This window comes from Triticum dicoccoides, chromosome 6B, assembly GCF_002162155.2.
Source record: "Triticum dicoccoides isolate Atlit2015 ecotype Zavitan chromosome 6B, WEW_v2.0, whole genome shotgun sequence".
Classification (NCBI taxonomy): Eukaryota; Viridiplantae; Streptophyta; class Magnoliopsida; order Poales; family Poaceae; genus Triticum; species Triticum dicoccoides.
Genome location: NC_041391.1, coordinates 35,055,337 through 35,079,447, shown reverse-complemented (window position 1 = coordinate 35,079,447; position 24,111 = coordinate 35,055,337). Strand labels below are relative to the sequence as shown.

Here is a 24,111-nt window from a genome sequence, read left to right as displayed (position 1 = left end):
TTCATGTAATCATATAGGAATTACAAAGGAACAAAGGATATGGAAATCCCTTTTGGAGCTCGGCCTCCAGTGAGGCCTCCAAATTCAAGTTTGAAATTTCATTCAAATTCATATTTTTTACATTTTAAAAAGTTCTGGAGAAAATACAGGTATACATGAAGGTATAACACGTATGTGCTTAACTGCAAAATACATTGAAATGAGGATTGTGCAAAAAAGACAAATCTAGGGCTGTTTAGCACATGATACTATTCATCCGTCCAGGCCATGAATTTATCTTTTTTTACAGGTCACTACTCAAGGTATTCTTTGAGGCATAATTTTTTCAGAATTAAAAGTTTGAATTTCAATTTTTCAAAAATAAAGGCCTCCATGGAGCTCGGCCGCCAAAACGCCTCTCTCCCAAGGATAGCAACTCCTTTGTATCAGTATTCAAAGTATCTAAATATGCCGCCGTATGATAGGATCAGCTGCTAAAACAAACATTCTACACAAAGTCAAAGATTATAAACCCACGTGCTTCTTTATTTTCATCTTTGACCCCACCCACCCCTGCTCTTGCCGTTGCCGTGCACACATCCAGCTCCTGCACCTGCAACGACACCGACGGCCCCAGAGTTGTAACAAGCCCCCTCGCAAGTGGCCAAGTTGTGATGGCAAAGACCTGACCAGCTGATCCCATGGCAATTTCATGGAGGATATAAACGCGGTGCCTCATTTGTAGCTCACAGACTGGACGCTGGTGCAGCCCCAGGGAAAGGACGCCATCTTCTCTTCAAGAACCGGCAGCAAGGATACAACAAACAAGGTATGTGATCCATGCCTCGTCGAGTTTCCCTTCGGCATTTCTGTAGGGGAACTTTCTTCTGGGTGAAGGGATGTGCAATCTTGTATGTAGTATTTGTGCAAACCAATACTTCGAAAATATCGTAGCGTGTGCGCAGTTACGGAAAACGCATGTTCCGCAATCCGCATAACCATTGCCATCGACCATCGCTCGATACAGAAGCAGGCGGATCCTGCAAGTTCAGTATATAGTTAGAACAGGGAAACGGCAAGTTAGAACATATCAAGTTTTCTTTATTAGGAAAGGATCCTATAGAAGCACAAGGATCGACTCTAATAACCAATGAATATTTAAGAATCGAGGGGAAAAAGTGTTTGAAAATCTCACAGAAAGGAGAATAGCACTGAATTGAGGTTCTAAAGAAGATGAATTCCGGAACAAAAACAATGAAGGAAACCCAGGGAAAGGGATTTCAGTCCATATCTAGTCTATATTGGAATATCTAAAAAGACTTATATTTAGAAACGGAGGGAGTATATGATAGCAGAAAAGGCTCACAAAATCTTATTTGCCAGATGTTAGATGCATTTGTTTAGCATACTGGATGCTGCTTCATATGGACAAATTAGACCCTTTACAAACCAAAAAAACTCAGTAAGTCTCAACAATGAAAGCAGTAAAGCTTTGGCAATGTAGATTAACGAGCTTAGAATATGTTCACTGGTTTTGGGTGTGTGTGAGTTAATTAAAGCTTACATTTCTTTCGTGATTCCCAGTGTCGTCAACGATGTTCCCTGTTCTGCTGCTGCTTCTGGTGCCATATGTACTCCAATCAGCATCAGCGAGAACATTCAGCAACATGACTGATGTGGATGCCTTGCTGGCATTCAAGGCAAGCCTAAGCAACCAGCAAGGTGCCCTAGCTGCATGGAACACAACTACTGATTTCTGCTCGTGGCCAGGTGTCAGTTGCAGCCTCGAGCATAAGCACAGAGTTACGGTGCTTAACCTCACTTCGAAGGGCCTCGCCGGCACAATCACCCCATCAATTGGAAACCTCACATTTCTGAAAATACTAGACCTCAGCCAGAACAATTTCCGTGGTGCAATACCTTCATCAATTGGTCGTTTATTTCGGCTACAACATCTCAACTTATCCAGCAATTCACTTGATAGTGATGTAAACGCTGACCTGAAGAACTGCACAAGTCTTGAGAGCATCGATCTTGACGGTAATTTGCTCACAGGAGAAATCCCTGCCTGGTTTGGAGGCTTGTCAAATCTGAAGACCATGAGAATGTATAGGAACAGGTTCACTGGGATAATCCCGCCGTCGATTGCCAACCTCTCAGCACTGGAAACAATCGATTTCGCAGCAAACCAACTGGAAGGTGTCATCCCGGAGGGCCTTGGCAAGATGACAAGTCTCTCCTCCATTCGACTGAGTGAAAACCACCTCTCAGGCACTATCCCTGCAGCTTTCTTTAACCTTTCCTCTCTGAGCACCTTCGCTGTGGCAGCAAATAAGTTGCATGGTAAACTGCCCTCGGACTTGGGAGCTCACCTCCCAAATCTCAAGGACCTACTCCTCGGCACCAATAGGTTTACAGGATACCTTCCAGCTTCTCTTGTGAATGCAACAAAGATTTATAGACTAGACATGTCATTCAATGGCTTGACTGGTAGATTGCCTCCGGAGATTGGAATGCTCTGCCCAAAACACCTCAGTGTTTCAGAAAACCAGATCGTGGCAAGTACCCCGCAGGACTGGGAGTTCATGACGTTGTTGACAAACTGCACACGCCTTCGTGTATTAAAGCTCTCTGGAAACAAGCTAGGTGGTGTGTTGCCAAGCTCTGTTGGCAACCTATCAGCACAACTTCAAGTGCTTTATGTTGGATATAATATGATTTCTGGAACAATACCATCTGGCATAAGCAATCTTGTTGGGCTAAATTATTTAACACTCTCTTATAACCAATTTACTGGTGTCTTGCCTGAAAGCATGGGAAGACTAAATTTGCTACAAGGTTTGTATATGCATAATAATCTGTTGACCGGGCTCATTCCATCCTCCCTTGGGAACATGACACGGCTACTAACTCTTTCTGCATGGAGGAACAAGTTTGAGGGGCCTCTTCCAGCAAGCTTAGGGAGCCTCCAGGAGATAACTGGAGTTGATTTTTCATACAATAAGTTGACAGGTCAATTGCCTAAAGAGATCTTCAGCCTATCGTCTCTGTCGGACACCCTAGATTTGCGAAGAAATTACTTTGTTGGTCCTCTTCCACGTGAAATTGGCAGTCTGACAGCGCTTGCAAACTTGTACCTCTCTCAGAACAACTTATCTGGGACCCTGCCCAATGAACTCAGCAATTGTCAAAGCTTGGTAAAACTCATGTTGGACCATAACTCCTTTAGTGGTACTATTCCCTCATCTATCAGCAAAATGCGAGGGTTGGCATTTCTAAATCTTACCAGGAACACACTCTCTGGTGAGATTCCTCAAGGGTTGGGACTCATGGCCGGTATTCAAGAATTGTATCTTGCACACAACAACTTGTCTGGTCATATTGCTGAAAGCTTGGAAAACATGGCATCAATGTACCAATTAGACCTGTCCTTCAATAATCTGGATGGCAAAGTTCCATCGGAGGGCGTGTTTAGTAATATGACTGGATTTTTGTTTGAAGGGAACTCAGGACTTTGTGGTGGTATTTCAGAATTACATTTGCCCCCATGTCCGCCAGAATCAATGGAACACACAATGAGAAAACGCAATTTGATTATCACAATAGCTACCCCAATTGCTGGCATAATTATATGCTTGTGTGTGGTGCTTGTTTTCTTCGCGATAAGAAAGAAATCAAAAGCTCGATCTACAACCATGGGAGGATTTCAATTTATGGATGACAATTATCCCAGAGTTACTTATGCTGAATTGGTCCAAGGAACAAGTGGCTTTGCCACAGACAATTTGATAGGTAGAGGAAGATATGGATCAGTGTATAAGTGTGATTTTCTGCTAAACACCATGATGACCACTGTAGCTGTGAAGGTGTTCGATCTTCAACAGTCTGGGTCTTCCAAAAGCTTTCTAGCTGAATGTGAGGCACTTGGTAGCATCCGCCATCGTAATTTGATTAGCGTCATAACTTGCTGCTCAAGCTCTGACTCAAACCAAAACGACTTCAAGGCCCTTGTGTTGGAGTTCATGCCTAACGGGAGCCTAGATAGGTGGTTACACATGGATGTACATGCATCACAGCAACTGCAAGGTTTGACATTGATGCAGAGATTAAATATTGCAGTTGATATCGCTGATGCATTAGATTATTTGCACAACAACTGTGAACCACCAATAATTCACTGCGACTTGAAGCCAAGCAACATTCTTCTTAACGAGGATTTAGTTGCTCACATTGGGGACTTCGGCCTTGCAAAGATTCTTTCCGAACCAGCAGCAGAGCAGCTGATTAATTCAAAGAGCTCCATTGGAATAAGAGGAACAATTGGATATGTAGCTCCAGGTAGCTCAAATTTTCTAACATTACACTCTGCAACATACATTTTTGCATGCAAAATGACTATATTTGTGTACGATATGTAGAGTATGGCGAAGGCGGTCAAGTTTCTTCATGTGGAGATGTATATAGCTTCGGAACTGTCATCCTCGAGTTGTTTACAGGCATGGCACCAACTCATGATATGCTCAGAGACGGGTTAACCTTGCATAAGCATGCCAAGAATGCATTTACAGGGATGCTAATGCAGATTGTTGATCCAGTGCTACTTTCCATTGAAGAAGCCAATCTGACTAGTCTGCAGGATGGAAGCAACACAATGGAACATGGCAGGAATGCCATATTGTCTGTCATGAAGGTTGCGCTATCATGCAGCAATCATGCACCAACAGAGAGAATGTGCATGAGAGATGCTGCTGCTGCGATTCGCAGGATAACGGATAGCTATGTTAAAAATAAGACAAACTGAGGAAGTTGTTGCAACTGCATATAACACAAAGCATTTTGCTGAAACAAGAGCAGCACCTGAAACATCCAGGTCAGGCCCCCCCTGAAGTGGCGTCATGCTTAATTTGCTTTGTAGTGGTTATGTTTTGCATTCCAAGTGTGATGTTGTATATGTTAGTTTCTGCCTAGCCATTATCTTTTAGTTACATACATATGTAATTTGTTCAGAGAGGTCCAACGAGTGTTGAAGGCCTTAGCCTAGGCCAAGTCGGGCTTTCGAGCCTACTCTCTAAAAAAGAGTTGTGTAAATGGAAGGCGGATACAAGTCGCATCTGGGTTGAGTTTGAATAAGACATTATATCTCATCAGATTTTAAATTGATGTTGTATTGCATTTGAGTTGGGATGTATCGTACCCGTCCGATGTTGTTCTTGACTAGTTTTTCTAGTGGAACTTGTTCTATCTAACTGTGTTTAATCTTCTGATGTATGACGCGCAAAGCTTTTGTGTGTTTACAAAAAGGAAAAAAAAAGTTCAATATACATATCTTCTATTCTACAAGAAAAAAAAAAGATGGAGAAAGGATATTCAATACTCACCATACTTCAGGAGGTCATCAGAACACCATCTCAAGTGAAATGCCAATCTGGTCCGGGTGGCGCTTGCTCCGGTCGTGAAGGCCCTTCTGACTTCAAGATTAGGAACCCCACGTGCACTACCTGGCATATAATTAAGACAAGAGACTATAAGCACCATATTCGCGATTATTTTCCAACGTATATCAGTGGTGCTAATGTAACTTCTCCGCACAAGTTCCGAGGAGTTCATGGTTATGCAACACCCTGTGCGCACATAAATACCAATACCACCCTCCATCTTCCGTCCTTAACAGGCTTAGCATCGCAGGGCACTTTGTTCTAGTGGATGAACTTGTTCTCCCTGTCTGGCTTGCCCTGCAGAAAAACCACCATTTAAATTCACACTCCTGCACATAAATCCGCAAGCATTTCCTTTGAGTAGAAAGTGAAAAAAAAAACAGGGACTCACTGCACAACTGCAAACAATCCCTGGGACGTTTTGGTGACACTTTCCTGATACCGAAAACATTCTCCCACAAGTACAGGTTGCAGAATTTGCTCCTCGAGGAAAACCCCTGATTGCTGCCTCGAGTGGAGGTACAAGGTTTACAATGACAACACTTCATCGGGTAAACTGGATGGCGCCGCCTGAAAAATGCCACCAAGACACATAAACCAACTAAGAAGGATCACTATTGACTTATTTAGTGCTGATCAGAACTACATGCCATATCCGTGGTGAGAACGGTAGGGTTGAAATTGGAGCGAAAGAAATAAGTATTCGCTATATGGTTGGATTTTTTTTCCTATCTTTGAAAATAGGGGGTATGGATAATGTCACCGCAGAAAACAAATTGCTGGATGTGTTTCTGGTAAGATGTTTTTTGCGTGTATCACGGAATGCACTTTTGGGAGCGAAAACTACAGGACACACCGAGCTGGGCTTGTTCTCCGATAATAATAAGAAAACATCGAACAGGTGAGCAGCAGTTGAGTAATTTGCAGAATTCTTCATACTGCAATTCAGTATCAAGAAAGACATGGACCTGCGCTTCCACTCACCCGGGACGCACTGAGAGGTGCCTCCCCAGAGCAGTTCGGATCAGGGACAACTGGACCGGCAGGCCAGTCCGGACTGGTACCCGGAGCCCAGAGACGGAGCAATGGCCACCGGCTGGTTCGGCGCAGCCGGCCAGTATGCAGTAGGGTGCTTGAACGGCCACATCCGCCAGACCCGGAGAGGCGTCTGATCCGCAAAGGCTACCTCAGTAAGCACTCCACAGCAGCCATTGTATCTGCCATCTCTTCGCCGTGCAGCAAGCCACCGATGCACAATTGCATATATATAGTAGGATGCTACTATATACAGGTACTCCCTCTGTTCGGAATTACTTGTCACAAAAATGGATGTATCTACAACTAAAATACATCTAGATACATTCATTTCTTGGACGAGTAATTTCCAACGGAGGGAGTACCTAAGAAACATAGCATATATATTTCTGCGGAGGCTTCAGAGCAGAAGAAGATGCACAATTGCTCGAGCTGTGTAGCAAATGAGATTCCGGGGTACTCACTGATTTTCCTCGGGAAGCGCCGCCGTCACCATACTCGATGCTGACGGAGCCACGGCCAAAAACAAGATTGGTTAGCGCATCTCCAAGGGCACGCATTTGATCGAACACCTGGTGTGCCCCTGCCTTCAGCGCGCCGCCACCAGTCCGGCGAGCTCGGATCTGGTCAGATCACTGACCGCCAGCGGCCATCTCGCTCGCTGGACGCCATGGCACGCTCCAGCCGCTGACCTTGGCCGGCCGCGTCCTGCTTCCTCCCGGCTACGCACAGCCTGGGTGCTTGGGCCAGCGTGCGTGCTTGCGTGTGCCGGAGGAAGGAGGCTACGAGCAACTTGGGCCAGAGGAAGGAGGCTGCTAGCTCAGGGAGATGCGGTAGGGACGGCGGCCGGCGATGATGCGTGGTCGCGCGAGGCAGAGCTCCGGGAGGAGTGGTCGCGCGAGGTGGGCATCGACTGCTGGACGGGGGAGACGAGCTCCGGGACGGAAATTGAGGACAGAGGGGCTTGGACTGACGCGTGGGTCCAATCCAGACCTGGCCACCTGGACCATGCCCAGCACGTGGGCACGTGGCTAAATGGAGTACTCCCTCCGTTCCAAAATATAGCGCTTCCTCTGTTTTCGTGCTTTAACTTTAACCATAAATTTAACCAACCAGACCGAGTGCGGCGGGAGAAAATAAATTTATGGTTAAAGTTGGACCTCGAAAAACGCGGACACACTATATTTTGAAATATAGGGAGTATGATGCAACCGACGGCTCCTCATTCCAAGTCCGAAATTACAAGTCAGTGCATAAAGGGCCTCACCAAAGCTGCATGTTAGAATGTATGACCAACCTCATTGGCTTGGGATTGATGATGCTCGTCGTGAATCGGTGGATACGTGACCCGATCTGCGAGAGTGGGAAAGAGGAGCAATGGCAACATGGATGGGCCAGGATGGGTCGCTAGGAGCGTACAAGAATTTGTTTCTTCCAACACAGTCATGTTTTCTACTCATAATGAAATAGCTGAAAGCCTAAAACTATAGCAAGACCTCAAGAGAAGAGAAACACCATGGAATGTACAAAGATGGAATGAACACCGCTTGCAAAGATTGATATTGTGGACACAATCAACATGGAGGAGAACTTCAGTTTCCATCATCATCTAACCAAGCAATCAAGTGGCTTCAGCTTGGCCATCTAGTTGCCACCCAACAACATCCCTCGAAGAGGAGGAATGCTGACATGAACTAGGCAAGGTGAATCATAGACATGCTAACCTAGCTTTAAATGAGAGCATCGTTCTCTTCCAAAACCTTGGTCGAACGACAAGAACAATGTGCACACCTTGTCATGAAACAACCCTTCAACACAAAAGAGGGAGCTAAAGCAGACACCACGAATCCTGCCACCATGACTCGCAGCCATGAACCTCATACCGACTAAACCGTCCTCTCATCAGATGTCACATCCCTAGCCTGGTATGACCTAGACTAGCTAGTTATTTGTGCATCATGTTTAAATTTCATTTAAATTTGAAATGAGGATTGGTGGAACCCTCAGATTCATTTTTGGAAATGACCCAAATAAAAATTTCTCCAAAAGGGTCCAAGAAAATGCTCATGTTGCCCTCTGAAAATATTGGACAGAGATAAAAAAAATCAAACCAATATTTTCAGGACCTCATAAGTATTTTATTTTGGACATTTGGAATTAATACAATAATTATTTGCTTGGATATATAAATGTTATATATGTTTTATATGTCCAAAATTGTGCCATTTGTTGAGGAGCTCTGGAATAATACCATTAGCCCCTACAAAAATTGGCATAATAAAATAAAATGGTTTAGTATTTTTATTAAACCAAACAAATGTCAGAAAATTAGAAAAGAAAACAGAAAAGGGGAGAGAGACTTACCTGGGCCACTTACCCGATCGGCCCAGTAGCTCGGCCCAGCTGACTGGCCGACGCCAGTCGTCCCCCTCCTCGCGCCAGAGGGACAGGGCGCGTGGTCGCCGCACACCGCGCGCATGCGCGCCACGGCAGCTGCCTGCGTGCCCTCCCCCTCGACGCCCTGGCCTCGCTAGAAGCGCCCAGCACCGCCCCGGATCTCTCCCTCGCTCTCTCGTTCCTCTCCCTCCCCTGCATCTCTCCCTCTCCCCGCGCCCGAAGCGCTGCCGTCGCTGCCGCACGCCGTGGCCATAGCCACCGCCTCCCCCTCGCCTCCCCGTCGTGCCCAGGAGCTCCGCCTCGTCGCCAGCTACCTCCTCGCCGAGCCACGCAAGCCGGAGTGCCCCGAGGAGCCGCCATCGCCGTCATCTTCGTCGTCGGCCGCCCGAGATCGTCGGCGCCCGTCCGTCGTCTCCGACTCGTCCCCGAGCCTGTTGACCATCCCGTCGCCTCCGCCGTGAGCTTCTGCGCCTGTTCCCCCTTCTCTTCTTCCTCCCCGTGCGCCGTAGCTGTGCTCCCGCTCGAGGCCGAACTCCTGCCGCCGCCGTGAGCTCTGCTCCGGCGAGCTCCGCCGCCCCCGCAGCCTCCCGCGTGTTCCACTGGATGCGCGTGAGCGCGGGCTTCGCTCTCGTGGTCTCCGCCGCCCGAATGGTCGCCGGAGCGACGTTTCCGAGCCCCTCCGCCGCGCTCGGCCTCGCCGGCGGCTAAACGCCGGCGGGATTGACCGGTCAACCCGCGCTAACCCCCCCCCCCAGTTGACCTGGGGTTTGACTACCCAGAGTCAATGACATGTGGGCCCCGGCCCTGACTAATTTTAGTTTAGGATTAGTTTAAATTTAATCAACTCTGTTAATTAACCCTGACACTGACAGTGGGCCCCAGCGCCACTAATCTTTTTAATTAGGATTAAACTAACCCTGTTTAACCCCCTGTCACTGACGTGTGGACCCCACACGTCAGGTTTGACCCGGACCAGCCCAGTTGACTACTGACGTCATGCTTACTCAATGCTGACGCAATATATAATTTCTGGATTTAAATTAAATTAGGAAATTCCAGAAATTGTTTTAAACTTCAAAAATTCATAACAATTCAACCGTAGCTCAGATTAAAATAATTTATATATGAAAAATTATCAGAAAAATGCAACCTTTCCATCTGTACTAGTTTCATGCATGAAAAACCAACTTATACATGCTGAATATGGGAAAACACATTAGGGCATATATAAGAGACTTAATTTAGAAATGCATTTGAACCTTTGGTTCAAATGGACTTCAAACCAAATGTTTACTAGATGCATTAGCTCAAACAGCATCACATCTACATGCCATGTTCATGCATCATATTGTTGCATATGATTGTGTATTGATTGCCGGCACCGTTCCTTCTCGATAGGTCCTGCTCCGGAGACGTTCCAGAGTACCTGTCTGTGAAGCAGTGCCTCCCTTGTTGTTTTACCAGGCAAGCAAACCCCCCTTGTTCATTTCGATAAAACCCTACTCTCTCGCTCCTGCTCTCAGTTATTGCATTAGGACAACAACGGTTCATCTGCTACTTTGTGCTGCGGTAGTTGAACCCATTCCTCTGCATGACCTGTCATTGCCACAGTAAATAGTTGAAACCCACTAGCATGTGTAGGAGTTGATTGAAGCCACTGATGTGTTCCTACCATGCTATGCCTGCTATTGCTTAGAGTTGTGTCAGGTCTGGTTCATTGGGAATGAATTGGAGTGTCACGATATGTTCTGATGCTGAGGGTGAAGTGTGTGAACACGATTTGGTAAAGGTAGCGGTGAGAGGCCATGTAGGAGTACATGGTGGGTTGTCTCATTGGAACCGTCCTTAAGCACTGAGTTCTATGTATGTTGTCCAATGACTCGATACTACCACACATTGGAATGCTTAAGTGCCCCTCTCGACTTATTAATCAACTTGATCTCTGTCCAGGAGTCGCAACTAGTTTCTGGTGTTTGTAGGTAGTGCTATTTTTCTACCAAGTGGCACCCGGCAGGGTGGGCTTGGGACAGACTAGGCACACGTGGCCCGGTGTACCGAGTGGCACCCGGTTGGTGGGCTCGGGAACCCTGTACACATCGTTTGGGGCCGTAAGCGACACCCCGGCCGGATCTCCTTGCGGATGGAACCCGAATAGGCGATAAACCTGGACTAGAGTCTTGTGTGGTTAGTCAGGTCGTGGCCGACACCCTCGCCAGGCTTCCGCTTGAAGGTTGCCGAGATACATGACATGTACATGGCGGTAAGTGGCGAGAGCGTGTGTGAAGAAGTACACCCCTGCAGGGTTAACATGATCTATTCGAATAGCCGGGTCCGCGGTTATGGACTTCTTGGATGCTTACATGGTACATAGACAACTTGAAGTGGATACTATAAAATGCTCAAGACAAGTGTGAGTGCTATGGATGGCCTTCTCGTAGGGAGACGGGGATGAATCCATAGTAGTGTATTGTGTGGTGCTTAGTGGACTCGTGTACGTTGTTTCACCTCCAGAGTTTCTGGTAGTCGTAGAATAGGATAGCCACAGAGTCAAAGCTGGCGTGCTGCAACTAAACCCCACATTACCCTCTTGATACAAATGCATGTACGATAGGATCTAATGTAAGTCTTGCTGAGTACCTTTGTACTCATGTTGCTTTATTTATGTTTTTGCAGCTGAGACTTCGGTCTTACTAGTGTTCTCATGGACTTCGACTAGTAGCTAGTACCTCAGCTACGATCTTGATCGGACGTTGTAGATAGTCAGGCGTTCAGCCTTTTTCATTTATAGATGTCTGTACTCAGACATGTAATGCTTCCGCTTGTTGCTTGATTGCTCTGACTGTTGGGTCATGTGACCCCTGTTTGTAATAATGCTGTGATGGCTCTTCTGAGTCTTTATCTATTTGAGTTGTTGAGTTATGCTGTGATGCCATGTTGTACATCACATACTTGCATATTATGCGTACGTGTAATGTGTACTGCTATGTGTGGGATCTGACTATCTAGTTGTTTATCCCTAGTAGACTCTCTTACCAGGAAATGTCTCCTAGTGCTTCCACTGAGCCCTGGTAGCTTGCTACTGCTCCGGAACACTTAGGTTGGCCGGCATGTGTCCTTCTTCGATCCTGTGTCTGTCCCTTCGGGGAAATGTCACGCGATGAATACCGGAGTCCTGCTAGCCCGCTACAGCCCGGTTCGCCGGAGTCCTGTTAGCCAAGTGCTACAGCCTGGATTCACTCGCTGATGACCGACACGTTTGATGCTGGGTCATGGATGCCTGTCCCTGTAAGTTAGTGCCACTTTGGGTTTACGACTAGCCATGTCAGCCCGGGCTCTTTATCATATGGATGCTAGCGACACCATCATATACGTGTGCCAAAAGGCGCAAACGGTCCCGGACAAAGGTAAGGTGACACCGTGGGGATACCGTGCGTGAGGCCGCAAAGTGATATGAGGTGTTACATGCTAGATCGATGTGGCATTGAGTTGGGGTCCTGACAGCTTTGGTATCAGAGCCTGACTGCATGTAGGTTTACCAAGCCATACTGGTCGAAGTTGAGTCTAGAAATTCTTTAGTTATGTAAGGGAATTGATTGTGGGAAGGAACGTAAGGCTCTTTTACTCCTTTACCTCATGGCCTTCTGATCTGAGTCCTCCTATCTTCCTCCGGGGTTAAGGAACTAGGCTTCTCTTGCGTCTATCAGGATCACGTGTTACTACTCCGCAGTTCCATAAGACTGGTTGATCAGAGTCATACCCCAGTTTCGAGTACTTCCGGTGTAGTCTGTTCAGTACTATCCCAGAACCTTGAGGGGTGATGTTGAGTTGTTGTACTACCCCATTTTTAGTAGGATGTCTCATTCTGAGCATTTTACTGCCGTTATGCTGCCGGAATTTCTCTAGGAGTTCGAGTGATACTAATTCCTTGTCCTACATTCTACAGTCGATAGTTGATGCTAATTCCGTCCTTGGTTCGTCTCTCAGGATGTCATCAGCTAAGCGAAGTTTCGTCGCTCGTAGCCAGAACCATGGAGATGGTAGGGATGAGGATCCTCCTGACCAGCCTTCGTTGACAGAGTTCATGTTAGAGATGGAGAGGAACAAGCGTGAGTCTAATCGTTTGTTGGCACGTATCGAGGAGAACACCGCACATCAGTTCAAAGGGTCTGCTACCATTCATGATTTCATTCGCTTGCACCCACCTACTTTTCATCATTCCATCGAGCCACTCGATGCAGATGATTGGCTCCGTAGCATCACTCATAAGCTGCGTTCTGCGAACGTAGCTGAAGATGACAAGGTCACTTATGCCACATACCACCTGGAAGGTCCTGCTAGTCTTTGGTGGCAGAACTATGAGGCTATGCTTCCAGCTGGCCAGATTCCTACCTGGAAGGATTTCACTGAGGCTTTTCGCGAGCATCACATTCCCCAAGCCCTCCTTGATCGCAAGAGAGAAGAGTTCTGTAGTCTCACCCAGAGTAGGATGGCTGTTGATGCTTATAGCAGAGAGTTCGAGAACCTTGCCCGTTATGCCACAGAAGAAGTGTCCACGGACGCTAAGAAGCAGGCTAGGTTCCGGAAGGGTCTCAACCCCAAGTTGCGTCGCGATCTCCACCTGCATCATTGTGATACATTCCAAGCTCTTGTGAACAAGGCCATTAATGCAGAGACAGCTCAGCTCACTGACGAGGAGTCTCGTAAGCACACCCGTGATTTGGGATCCTCCTCTGGCTCTAGTTCCCAGAAGCGCCGGATTTGGGTTCCAAACTCCGCTCTTCCTTCCGGATATACGCCGGGGCCATCCTCTGTGGTGCCTTCCCCAACTCAGTCATATGTTCCACCCAGGCCTACTGGTAGACCGCTTGTCAGTGCGGGTCCACGTCCAACCTCAGGGACTTGCTTCACATGCGGGAAGCCAGGACACTATGCACGTGATTGCTCTCAGACTAGTTATGCTCCACCCAAGGCCGAGAAGACTGTTGGCTGTATTAAGCCATCACGCCAGATGATCAGTGTCAAGTCAGTTCCCACTGAACGTGGACGTGTGCATCACGTCTCAGCTAAAGACGCTCATGATGATCCAGATGTCGTTCTTGGTACACTCCTTGTCAATTGTCACCCAGCATTAGTTCTATTTGATACTGGGGCATCTCACTCCTTCATTTCTGAAGGCTATGCTCGTTTGCACGACATGTCATTTTGTGATATGCCAACTCCGCTTGAAATCCAAACCCCAGGGTCTAGATGGCAGACCACCAGAATCAGCCATGGTAATGAAATCCTTGTTGATAGACTTGTATTCCTTGCATCACTTGTAGCCCTCAAGTCCTCAGATATTAACATCATCTTGGGTATGGACTGGATGACAGCTCATCATGCCAAGATTGATTGCTACACAAGATCTGTTCAGCTTACACACCCATCTGGCAAGTTAGTCACCGTCTCCACTAGAGTTGCAAAGCGTCAGCTCTATTCTCTTAATGCCAGCCCTCTTCCAGACCTTGAAGATATCCCGGTAGTCCGTGACTTTCCGGATGTCTTTCCAGAGGAACTGCCAGGTGTTCCACCTGACAGAGATGTAGAGTTCGTCATAGATCTTATCCCAGGAACAGCTCCAATCTCCCAGAGACCTTACAAGATGGCACCCCTAGAATTAGCCGAGCTTAAGAAACAACTCGATGAGTCCTTGCAAAAGGGTTTCATCCGTCCCAGCTCTTCTCCTTGGGCTTGCCCCGTCCTCTTCGTCAAGAAGAAGGATGGTACGGACCGGATGGTTGTAGATTATCGTCCCGTTAATTTGGTCACGATAAAGAACAAGTATCCGCTTCCCAGGATCAACGACCTGTATGATCAGCTCGCTGGATCCTCAGTCTTCTCCAAGATGGATTTAAGATTAGGCTACCATCAAATCAAGATCAGAAACGGGGACATTCCCAAGACAGCTTTTGTCACTCGTTATGGCCAGTACGAGTACACCGTCATGTCCTTTGGCCTAACCAACGCCCCAGCCACATTCTCTCGCTTGATGAACTCGATCTTCATGGAGTACTTAGATAAGTTCGTCGTGGTTTACCTCGATGATATTCTTATTTACTCGAAGAACGAGGAAGAGCATGCCGAACATCTTAGACTTGTTTTAGAAAAAATCAGAGAACACCGCCTTTATGCCAAGTTCTCCAAGTGTGAATTTTGGTTGCCAGAAGTGACCTACCTAGGCCACGTAATCTCTGGTAAGGGCATTGCTGTCAATCCCGAGAGAGTTCAAGCCGTTCTCGATTGGACTCCACCTGAGACCGTGAAACAAGTTAGGAGCTTCCTTGGTCTAGCCAGCTATTGTCGCCGCTTTGTTGAAAACTTCTCCAAAGTAGCCAAACCCCTCACGGAACTTCTCAAGAAAGATAAAAAGTTCGAGTGGTCCCCACAGTGTGAGTACAGTTTTCAGGAACTGAAAAGACGCCTGACTTCTGCTCCCATACTTGTGCCACCGGATTTCACTAAAGACTTTATTATCTACTGCGACGCCTCACGACAGGGACTAGGTTGCATTCTTATGCAGGATCGTCATGTGATTGCCTATGCATCTCGACAGTTGCATCCACATGAGGAGAATTACCCTACACATGATCTAGAGCTTGCAGCCGTAGTCTATGCACTCAAGACCTGGCGACATTACCTCCTTGGTAAACGTTGCGAGATCTACACCGATCACCAGAGTCTCAAGTATATCTTCACCCAACCAGATTTGAACCTTAGGCAAAGACGTTGGTTGGAGTTAATCACAGATTATGATCTAGGGATTACCTACACCCCAGGCAAAGCCAATGTCATGGCTGATGCTCTAAGCCGTAAATCCTATTGCAACAATCTCATGTTGCAGCAAGGCCAACCACTTCTCCATGAGGAATTCTGTAAGCTTAATCTTCACATAGCTCCTCGCGGTTTTCTTTCTACCTTGGTGGCGAAACCTACCCTTGTGGACCTTATCATAGAAGCCCAGAAGCATGATACAGGGATTACCCGGATCAAGAGAAACATTAAGAAGGGAGTTGGTGGATGTTTCTCTATGGATGATCGTGGTGTTGTTTTCTTTGAGAATCGCTTGGTGGTTCCCAAGAAGCAACATCTTCGGCAGTTGATTCTTAAGGAGGCGCATGAATCTCCTCTCACCATTCATCCCGGTAGTACTAAGATGTATCAGGACCTACGCCAGAGGTTCTGGTGGACTAGGATGAAGAGAGAAATCGCTGAGTTCATTGCTAAATGTGACATTTGTCGTCGCGTTAAGGCAGAGCATCAAAGACCTGCTGGCACCCTTCAGCCTTTAGCTATTCCTGAATGGAAATGGGATAAAGTTGGTATGGACTTCATCACCGGCTTTCCCAGGACCAAGAGAGGGAATAATGCTATCTTCGTAGTCATTGATCGTCTCTCCAAAGTGGCTCACTTCCTTCCTGTTCGAGAGAGTATCACTGCTAGTCAGCTTGCTGACTTATAGATTTCTCGAATAGTATCACTCCATGGTGTTCCACTAGAGATCAATTCAGACCGTGGCAGCCTTTTCACTTCTCATTTCTGGGAGAGTTTCCAAACTGCCATGGGAACCCATCTTTCCTTCAGTACCGCTTTCCACCCTCAGTCGAGTGGTCAGGTGGAACGGGTCAATCAAATTCTCGAAGACATGCTCAGAGCTTGCGTTATCTCATTCGGTATGGATTGGGAGAAATGTCTTCCTTTTGCCGAGTTTGCTTATAACAATAGCTACCAATCCAGCCTCAAGAAAGCTCCTTTTGAGGTTCTCTATGGACGAAGATGTCAAACACCTTTGAACTGGTCAGAAACCGGTGAAAGACAATTCTTTGGACCGGATATGATCCAGGAGGCAGAAGAGCAAGTTCGCATCATTCGTGAGAATTTGAAAACAGCCCAGTCTCGTCAGAAAAGTCAGTACGATCGTCATCATAAGGATATGACTTATGAAATTGGCGACCAAGCTTACCTTCGGGTTACTCCTTTGAAGGGTACCCATCGTTTCGGTATCAAGGGCAAGTTGGCTCCTCGTTACATTGGTCCTTTTCGTATTCTCGCTAAACGAGGAGAGGTTGCCTACCAATTGGAACTACCTACACATCTTTCTCGAGTTCATGATGTCTTCCACGTCTCTCAACTCAGGCGTTGCTTCTCGGATCCCATCCGCGGAGTGGACCACGAAACGCTTGATCTCCAAGATAACCTCACATACCGAGAGTACCCGGTTCGCATTCTTGATCAAGCAGAGCGTGTTACCCGACGTCAGAACATCAAGTTTCTCAAAGTTCAGTGGTCTCATCATTCCGAGAGAGAGGCTACTTGGGAGCGAGAAGATCGTCTTCGACTGGAGTACCCCGCTTTCTTTCCGTCGACCCCTGAATCTCGGGACGAGATTTTTTCAAGTGGGGGCGAGTTGTCACATCCCTAGCCTGGTATGACCTAGACTAGCTGGTCATTTGTGCATCATGTTTAAATTTCATTTAAATTTGAAATGAGGATTGGTGAACCCTCAGATTCATTTTTGGAAATGACCCAAATAAAAATTTCTCCAAAAGGGTCCAAGAAAATGCTCATGTTGCCCTCTGAAAATATTGGACAGAGATTAAAAAAATCAAACCAATATTTTCAGGACCTCATAAGTATTTTATTTTGGACATTTGGAATTAATACAATAATTATTTGCTTGGATATATAAATGTTAGATATGTCCAAAATTGTGCCATTTGTTGAGGAGCTCTGGAATAATACCATTAGCCCCTACAAAAATTGGCATAATAAAATAAAATGGTTTAGTATTTTTATTAAACCAAACAAATGTCAGAAAATTAGAAAAGAAAACAGAAAAGGGGAGAGAGACTTACCTGGGCCACTGACCCGATCGGCCCAGTAGCTCGGCCCAGCTGACTGGCCGACGCCAGTCGTCCCCCTCCTCGCGCCAGAGGGACAGGGCACGTGGTCGCCGCACACCGCGCGCATGCGCGCCACGGCAGCTGCCTGCGTGCCCTCCCCCTCGACGCCCTGGCCTCGCCAGAAGCGCCCAGCACCGCCCCGGATCTCTCCCTCGCTCTCTCGTTCCTCTCCCTCCCCTGCATCTCTCCCTCTCCCCGCGCCCGAAGCGCTGCCGTCGCCGCCGCACGCCGTGGCCATAGCCACCGCCTCCCCCTCGCCTCCCCGTCGTGCCCAGGAGCTCCGCCTCGTCGCCAGCTACCTCCTCGCCGAGCCACGCAAGCCGGAGTGCCCCGAGGAGCCGCCATCGCCGTCATCTTCGTCGTCGGCCGCCCGAGATCGTCGGCGCCCGTCCGTCGTCTCCGACTCGTCCCCGAGCCTGTTGACCATCCCGTCGCCTCCGCCGTGAGCTTCTGCGCCTGTTCTCCCTTCTCTTCTTCCTCCCCGTGCGCCGTAGCTGTGCTCCCGCTCGAGGCCGAACTCCGGCCGCCGCCGTGAGCTCTGCTCCGGCGAGCTCCGCCGCCCCCGCAGCCTCCCGCGTGTTCCACTGGATGCGCGTGAGCGCGGGCTTCGCTCTCGTGGTCTCCGCCGCCCGATGGTCGCCGGAGCGACGTTTCCGAGCCCCTCCGCCGCGCTCGGCCTCGCCGGCGGCTAAACGCCGGCGGGATTGACCGGTCAACCCGCGCTAACCCCCCCCCCCCAGTTGACCTGGGGTTTGACTACCCAGAGTCAATGACATGTGGGCCCCGGCCCTGACTAATTTTAGTTTAGGATTAGTTTAAATTTAATCAACTCTGTTAATTAACCCTGACACTGACAGTGGGCCCCAACGCCACTAATCTTTTTAATTAGGATTAAACTAACCCTGTTTAACCCCCTGTCACTGACGTGTGGACCCCACACGTCAGGTTTGACCCGGACCAGCCCAGTTGACTGCTGACGTCATGCTTACTCAATGCTGACGCAATATATAATTTCTGGATTTAAATTAAATCAGGAAATTCCAGAAATTGTTTTAAACTTCAAAAATTCATAACAATTCAACCGTAGCTCAGATTAAAATAATTTATATATGAAAAATTATCAGAAAAATGCAACCTTTCCATCTGTACTAGTTTCATGCATGAAAAACCAACTTATACATGCTGAATATGGGAAAACACATTAGGGCATATATAAGAGACTTAATTTAGAAATGCATTTGAACCTTTGGTTCAAATGGACTTCAAACCAAATGTTTACTAGATGCATTAGCTCAAACAGCATCACTTCTACATGCCATGTTCATGCATCATATTGTTGCATATGATTGTGTATTGATTGCCGGCACCGTTCCTTCTCGATAGGTCCTGCTCCGGAGACGTTCCAGAGTACCTGTCTGTGAAGCAGTGCCTCCCTTGTTGTTTTACCAGGCAAGCAAACCCCCCTTGTTCATTTCGATAAAACCCTACTCTCTCGCTCCTGCTCTCAGTTACTGCATTAGGACAACAACGATTCATCTGCTACTTTGTGCTGCGGTAGTTGAACCCATTCCTCTGCATGACCTGTCATTGCCACAGTAAATAGTTGAAACCCACTAGCATGTGTAGGAGTTGATTGAAGCCATTGTTGTGTTCCTACCATGCTATGCCTGCTATTGCTTAGAGTTGTGTCAGGTCTGGTTCATTGGGAATGAATTGGAGTGTTACGATATGTTCTGATGCTGAGAGTGAAGTGTGTGAACACGATTTGGTAAAGGTAGCGGTGAGAGGCCGTGTAGGAGTACATGGTGGGTTGTCTCACTGGAACCGTCCTTAAGCACTGAGTTCTATGTATGTTGTCCAATGACTCGATACTACCACACATTGGGTTCCGGTAACTCGACCCCTCTCGACTTATTAACCAACTTGGTCTCTGTCCAGGAGTCGCAACTAGTTTCTGGTGTTTGTAGGTAGTGCTATTTTTCTACCAAGTGGCACCCGGCAGGGTGGGCTTGGGACAGACTAGGCACACGTGGCCTGGTGTACCGAGTGGCACCCGGATGGTGGGCTCGGGAACCCTGCTCACATCGTTTGGGGCCGTAAGCGACACCCCGGCCGGATTTCCTTGCGGATGGAACCCGAATAGGCGATAAACCTGGACTAGAGTCTTGTGTGGTTAGTCAGGTCGTGGCCGACACCCTCGCCAGGCTTCCGCTTGAAGGTTGCTGAGATACATGACGTGTACATGGCGGTAAGTGGCGAGAGCGTGTGTGAAGAAGTACACCCCTGCAGGGTTAACATGATCTATTCGAATAGCCGGGTCCGCGGTTATGGACTTCTTGGATGCTTACATGGTACATAGACAACTTGAAGTGGATACTATAAAATGCTCAAGACAAGTGTGAGTGCTATGGATGGCCTTCTCGTAGGGAGACGGGGATGAATCCATAGTAGTGTATTGTGTGGTGCTTAGTGGACTCGTGTACGTTGTTTCACCTCCAGAGTTTCTGGTAGTCGTAGAATAGGATAGCCACAGAGTCAAAGCTGGCGTGCTGCAACTAAACCCCACATTACCCTCTTGATACAAATGCATGTACGATAGGATCTAATGTAAGTCTTGCTGAGTACCTTTGTACTCATGTTGCTTTATTTATGTTTTTGCAGCTGAGACTTCGGTCTTACTAGTGTTCTCGTGGACTTCGACTAGTAGCTAGTACCTCAGCTACGATCTTGATCGGACGTTGTAGATAGTCAGGCGTTCAGCCTTTTTCATTTATAGATGTCTGTACTCAGACATGTAATGCTTCCGCTTGTTGCTTGATTGCTCTGACTGTTGGGTCATGTGACCCCTGTTTGTAATAATGCTGTGATGGCTCTTCTGAGTCTTTATCTATTTGAGTTGTTGAGTTATGCTGTGATGCCATGTTGTACATCACATACTTGCATATTATGCGTACGTGTAATGTGTACTGCTATGTGTGGGATCTGACTATCTAGTTGTTTATCCCTAGTAGACTCTCTTACCGGGAAATGTCTCCTAGTGCTTCCACTGAGCCCTGGTAGCTTGCTACTGCTCCGGAACACTTAGGTTGGCCGGCATGTGTCCTTCTTCGATCCTGTGTCTGTCCCTTCGGGGAAATGTCACGCGATGAATACCGGAGTCCTGCTAGCCCGCTACAGCCCGGTTCGCCGGAGTCCTGTTAGCCCAGTGCTACAGCCTGGATTCACTCGCTGATGACCGACACGTTCGATGCTGGGTCATGGATGCCTGTCCCTGTAAGTTAGTGCCACTTTGGGTTTACGACTAGCCATGTCAGCCCGGGCTCTTTATCATATGGATGCTAGCGACACCATCATATACGTGTGCCAAAAGGCGCAAACGGTCCCGGACAAAGGTAAGGCGACACCGTGGGGATACCGTGCGTGAGGCCGCAAAGTGATATGAGGTGTTACATGCTAGATCGATGTGGCATTGAGTCGGGGTCCTGACATCAGAACAATAGACAACCAATGATGGTCAGTCACTAGTGCAGAGACCTGCTATATAAACGGTTTTTAACTCCTTTCTGCAACGGTGTTTGGAACCGTCGCCAAGTGACTGTGGGCGATAGTGGGGGCTTTCCCACACGACCCAGAAACCGTTGGGGATAGGCCCTCCTGGCACACAAGCTAGGGCAAAATGAGCTCGTGTGCGATATTGGCGGGGCATTGAAACCCAATTGTTTCTGTTCGTATGTACATCCCACATGGTGAATCCCAGAAAAATATTTTCGTTCATATGTATATCACACACAGTTTTTTGTGTGGAAACGTTTGTGTAAGGTGGCCTAACGCAAATAGTTCCCTGGCGGAAACTGTGTGTGATTGTTAGTTGATCGAACACGCCTACTTTCTAGAAACCATGTATGTTGTTTGAGTTCATCGTCCACGATGTTGTCTGTGTAACCGTCTGCAATAGAAAATCCCAATTAAGGACAGTATAACCGCACCTAATCCCTGCCCTCACAGCGATTTGCATTTTCGGCCGTCCTTTTTTATGTACTAAACAATCTTAGCCGTTAGATCTTGTGCCAGCACGATTTTTTCGCGAGATGGGCTCGCTGTCCTTAAGGGCAGCTATTCCTGTAGCTTTTTTGGCCCACTGTGGTTAATTGGGCTGGTATTTGGTTTTCTGGCCCATTTCTCGTGCTCACTCGCCATTGCAAATCTCCACCTCGACGACTCCTCTCCTCGATCTCTCTCTTTTTGTCCGCCTGTGTAGGGCTTGCACCGGAGCTGCGACGGGTTCTCACGCTGGGTATGGTAGGAGACCGCACGCGATTGACCGCCGGCGGGGCTTGCGCCCGGGCCGGGATAGTTGACGCGGAGGGTGAAGGAATCCTTCCTCCTCCTGATCTCCCCTCCTCCATCGTCTTCGAATTGGGGATCTCACGTTCCAACCAAGCCCCACGGAAAAGCTCGGACACAGCCCGTTCCAAGCATCGGGTTTCGTTGATCCGTCGTCTCGCAGACCGCTCGCCGGCGTCTCCACCACCGCCATGTACAGTGCATCCGGCTCCAGCGCAGGGCTACACCGACCGAGGGCGAGATCGAGGAGCGCGTGAGGAGGCCGAGCTGCAGGCTGCTGCCGTGGCAGCGGATGCTAGTGGTCGCGGCCGCGGCGGGGGGCCATCATCGTGTCTGGCGAAGGGTATGTATCTAAGAATTGCTCATATCCTTCTTTTTGTGTATATATGCATGTGTCAGTTACTACTTTTTCTATGTGGAACTGTTGGAGAGGAGGCCCGGGATAGCAACTTTCTAATCTGATCTCTCCGTTTAGTGTTCGAGGATAGTTCACACTTCACACTGAAACATAATTGGTTTGGCGGCTCCTTGCATTGGTTGAAGATCTGGACGGCCTCCATCGCAGTCGGCTACCTGGGCTTCTCCTTGGTCAGGGAACGTTGCTTGCGTGCAGGCTTTGCTGGCAGGGCCAAAAGCACGTGGCTGTCGCCTGCTTCAGCGCCAGTGCCGCTAACAAAGCCGGCTTGGGGGACGACGACGCTAACAGAGATGGCTTTTGCCGTTGTGCGGTGCAGAAATGGCAGCTGCGACTACCTTGGGCAGAGGCAAGGAGGGCTTTGGGTTGTGCCGGCGACCTGGCTTGTCTCGAGGGGATACGGCTAACGCGTCGAGATTCATGCTGTTGTCGAGCGTGTCATGGGATGGGATCTGAGCACCGCCGTCACCATACACTAGATCAACTGGGAGAAATACCATTCATACTTATTGCTGAATTTGTGTTTTGATGATTACTAAAGCCTACTGATTTCTTATGTACCACATTGCAATCTGCAACTCCTTTTTGTGTGTTTGTGTGTCCGCAGCAGCAGCACATTACAAGTTTTTTTTACATTTCTCCCCATTTTGTATTGTAGGTGTGATCTGGTTGTGGTAGTAAGGTTTTTTATACGTTTCTCCCCATTTTGTATTGTAGGTGTGATTTGGTTGTGGTAGCGAATGGGGGGAGGAGAAGACCGCCTCCGGCCTGTTGAACCCCTTCGTGGTGACCTCAAGGCAAGTCAGGAGCGGATTGCCAAGGGAGGTTAAACCATCCTGCTCCAGCCGGATCTGAAGGTCGGTGCCCCATGGTTCACCTAGGGCACCGTCCTCAGGTTCGTCATCTACTTGCCGGTCGTCTTGTGCCTGTTTGCCAGTTGTTCACGACGACGACAGTGTTGGCTCATTTTGGTGGTTGCTTATTGTTGGCAGGTTCGTCCAGCACACCGGAGGTCTTGGAGTGGGTGATGACCATCGACTCCGATATACTGCAGCTTGAGGACACTATCGCCATCCACAGAAATGAAATCTTGGATTGAAATTTGTAAGTGGAGGGTATATTCTAACCTGCAAAATAATGTGTACCCGATGAGAGAGTAATAATAGCAGAATGTTGATGTCTTTGTGTTTGGGGTTTGTTAGGCAGAAGGCCACGATGGGAAACTGGTGGACTCCTTGCAAGGTACAATACTACCAATTTTATTTCTGAATGTTGTGTTGCACAGTCACAATATCTATGAAAAAAAAACTTCGGCAATGCTTATTCATAGTTGAAAATCCTCTTCTGATTATGCAATACATCCTGTAACTCCTCTGGACATTGATGTCAAATCCCCTTCTCCAAGGTAACTAGACAATCCTCTACATTCAAATTTGCAAGCTTTGTTTCTCTCAAGTCATCCACTCACCCCCTATGTGAATTTGCTCCTGAACTAATAGAGCCAGTTGCAGTAGTATTATCTTTATCTGATATGAGTGAAAGGAAATATTTATGGAGGAAATTAATT

General features: G+C 47.8%; 1 protein-coding gene and 1 long non-coding RNA gene across 2 annotated transcripts; one reads left to right on the top strand and one right to left on the bottom strand.

The window, feature by feature from the left end:
- Positions 1-710: 710 nt before the first annotated feature.
- Positions 711-5,139, top strand: LOC119326196 (putative receptor-like protein kinase At3g47110). The gene is made up of 3 exons (XM_037599895.1): positions 711-808; positions 1,564-4,317; positions 4,398-5,139. The coding sequence occupies exons 2-3, from the start codon at positions 1,575-1,577 to the stop codon at positions 4,778-4,780; spliced, it is 3,126 nt and encodes a 1,041-aa protein (XP_037455792.1). The 5' UTR covers positions 711-808; positions 1,564-1,574; the 3' UTR covers positions 4,781-5,139.
- Positions 801-7,409, bottom strand: LOC119326197. Its single transcript, XR_005157837.1, has 5 exons — positions 6,914-7,409; positions 5,806-5,984; positions 5,569-5,711; positions 5,358-5,477; positions 801-1,019 (listed from the first exon to the last, which is right to left on the bottom strand). It is a non-coding gene; the product is annotated as an uncharacterized LOC119326197 (long non-coding RNA).
- Positions 7,410-24,111: the final 16,702 nt, after the last annotated feature.

Excerpts from the sequence above, each read along its gene's own strand:
- LOC119326196 (XM_037599895.1), top strand. The coding sequence starts at position 1,575 with ATGTTCCCTGTTCTGCTGCTGCTTCTGGTGCCATATGTACTCCAATCA. Across the intron at positions 4,318-4,397 it reads AATTGGATATGTAGCTCCAG|AGTATGGCGAAGGCGGTCAA; the intron begins GTAGCTCAAATT and ends TACGATATGTAG.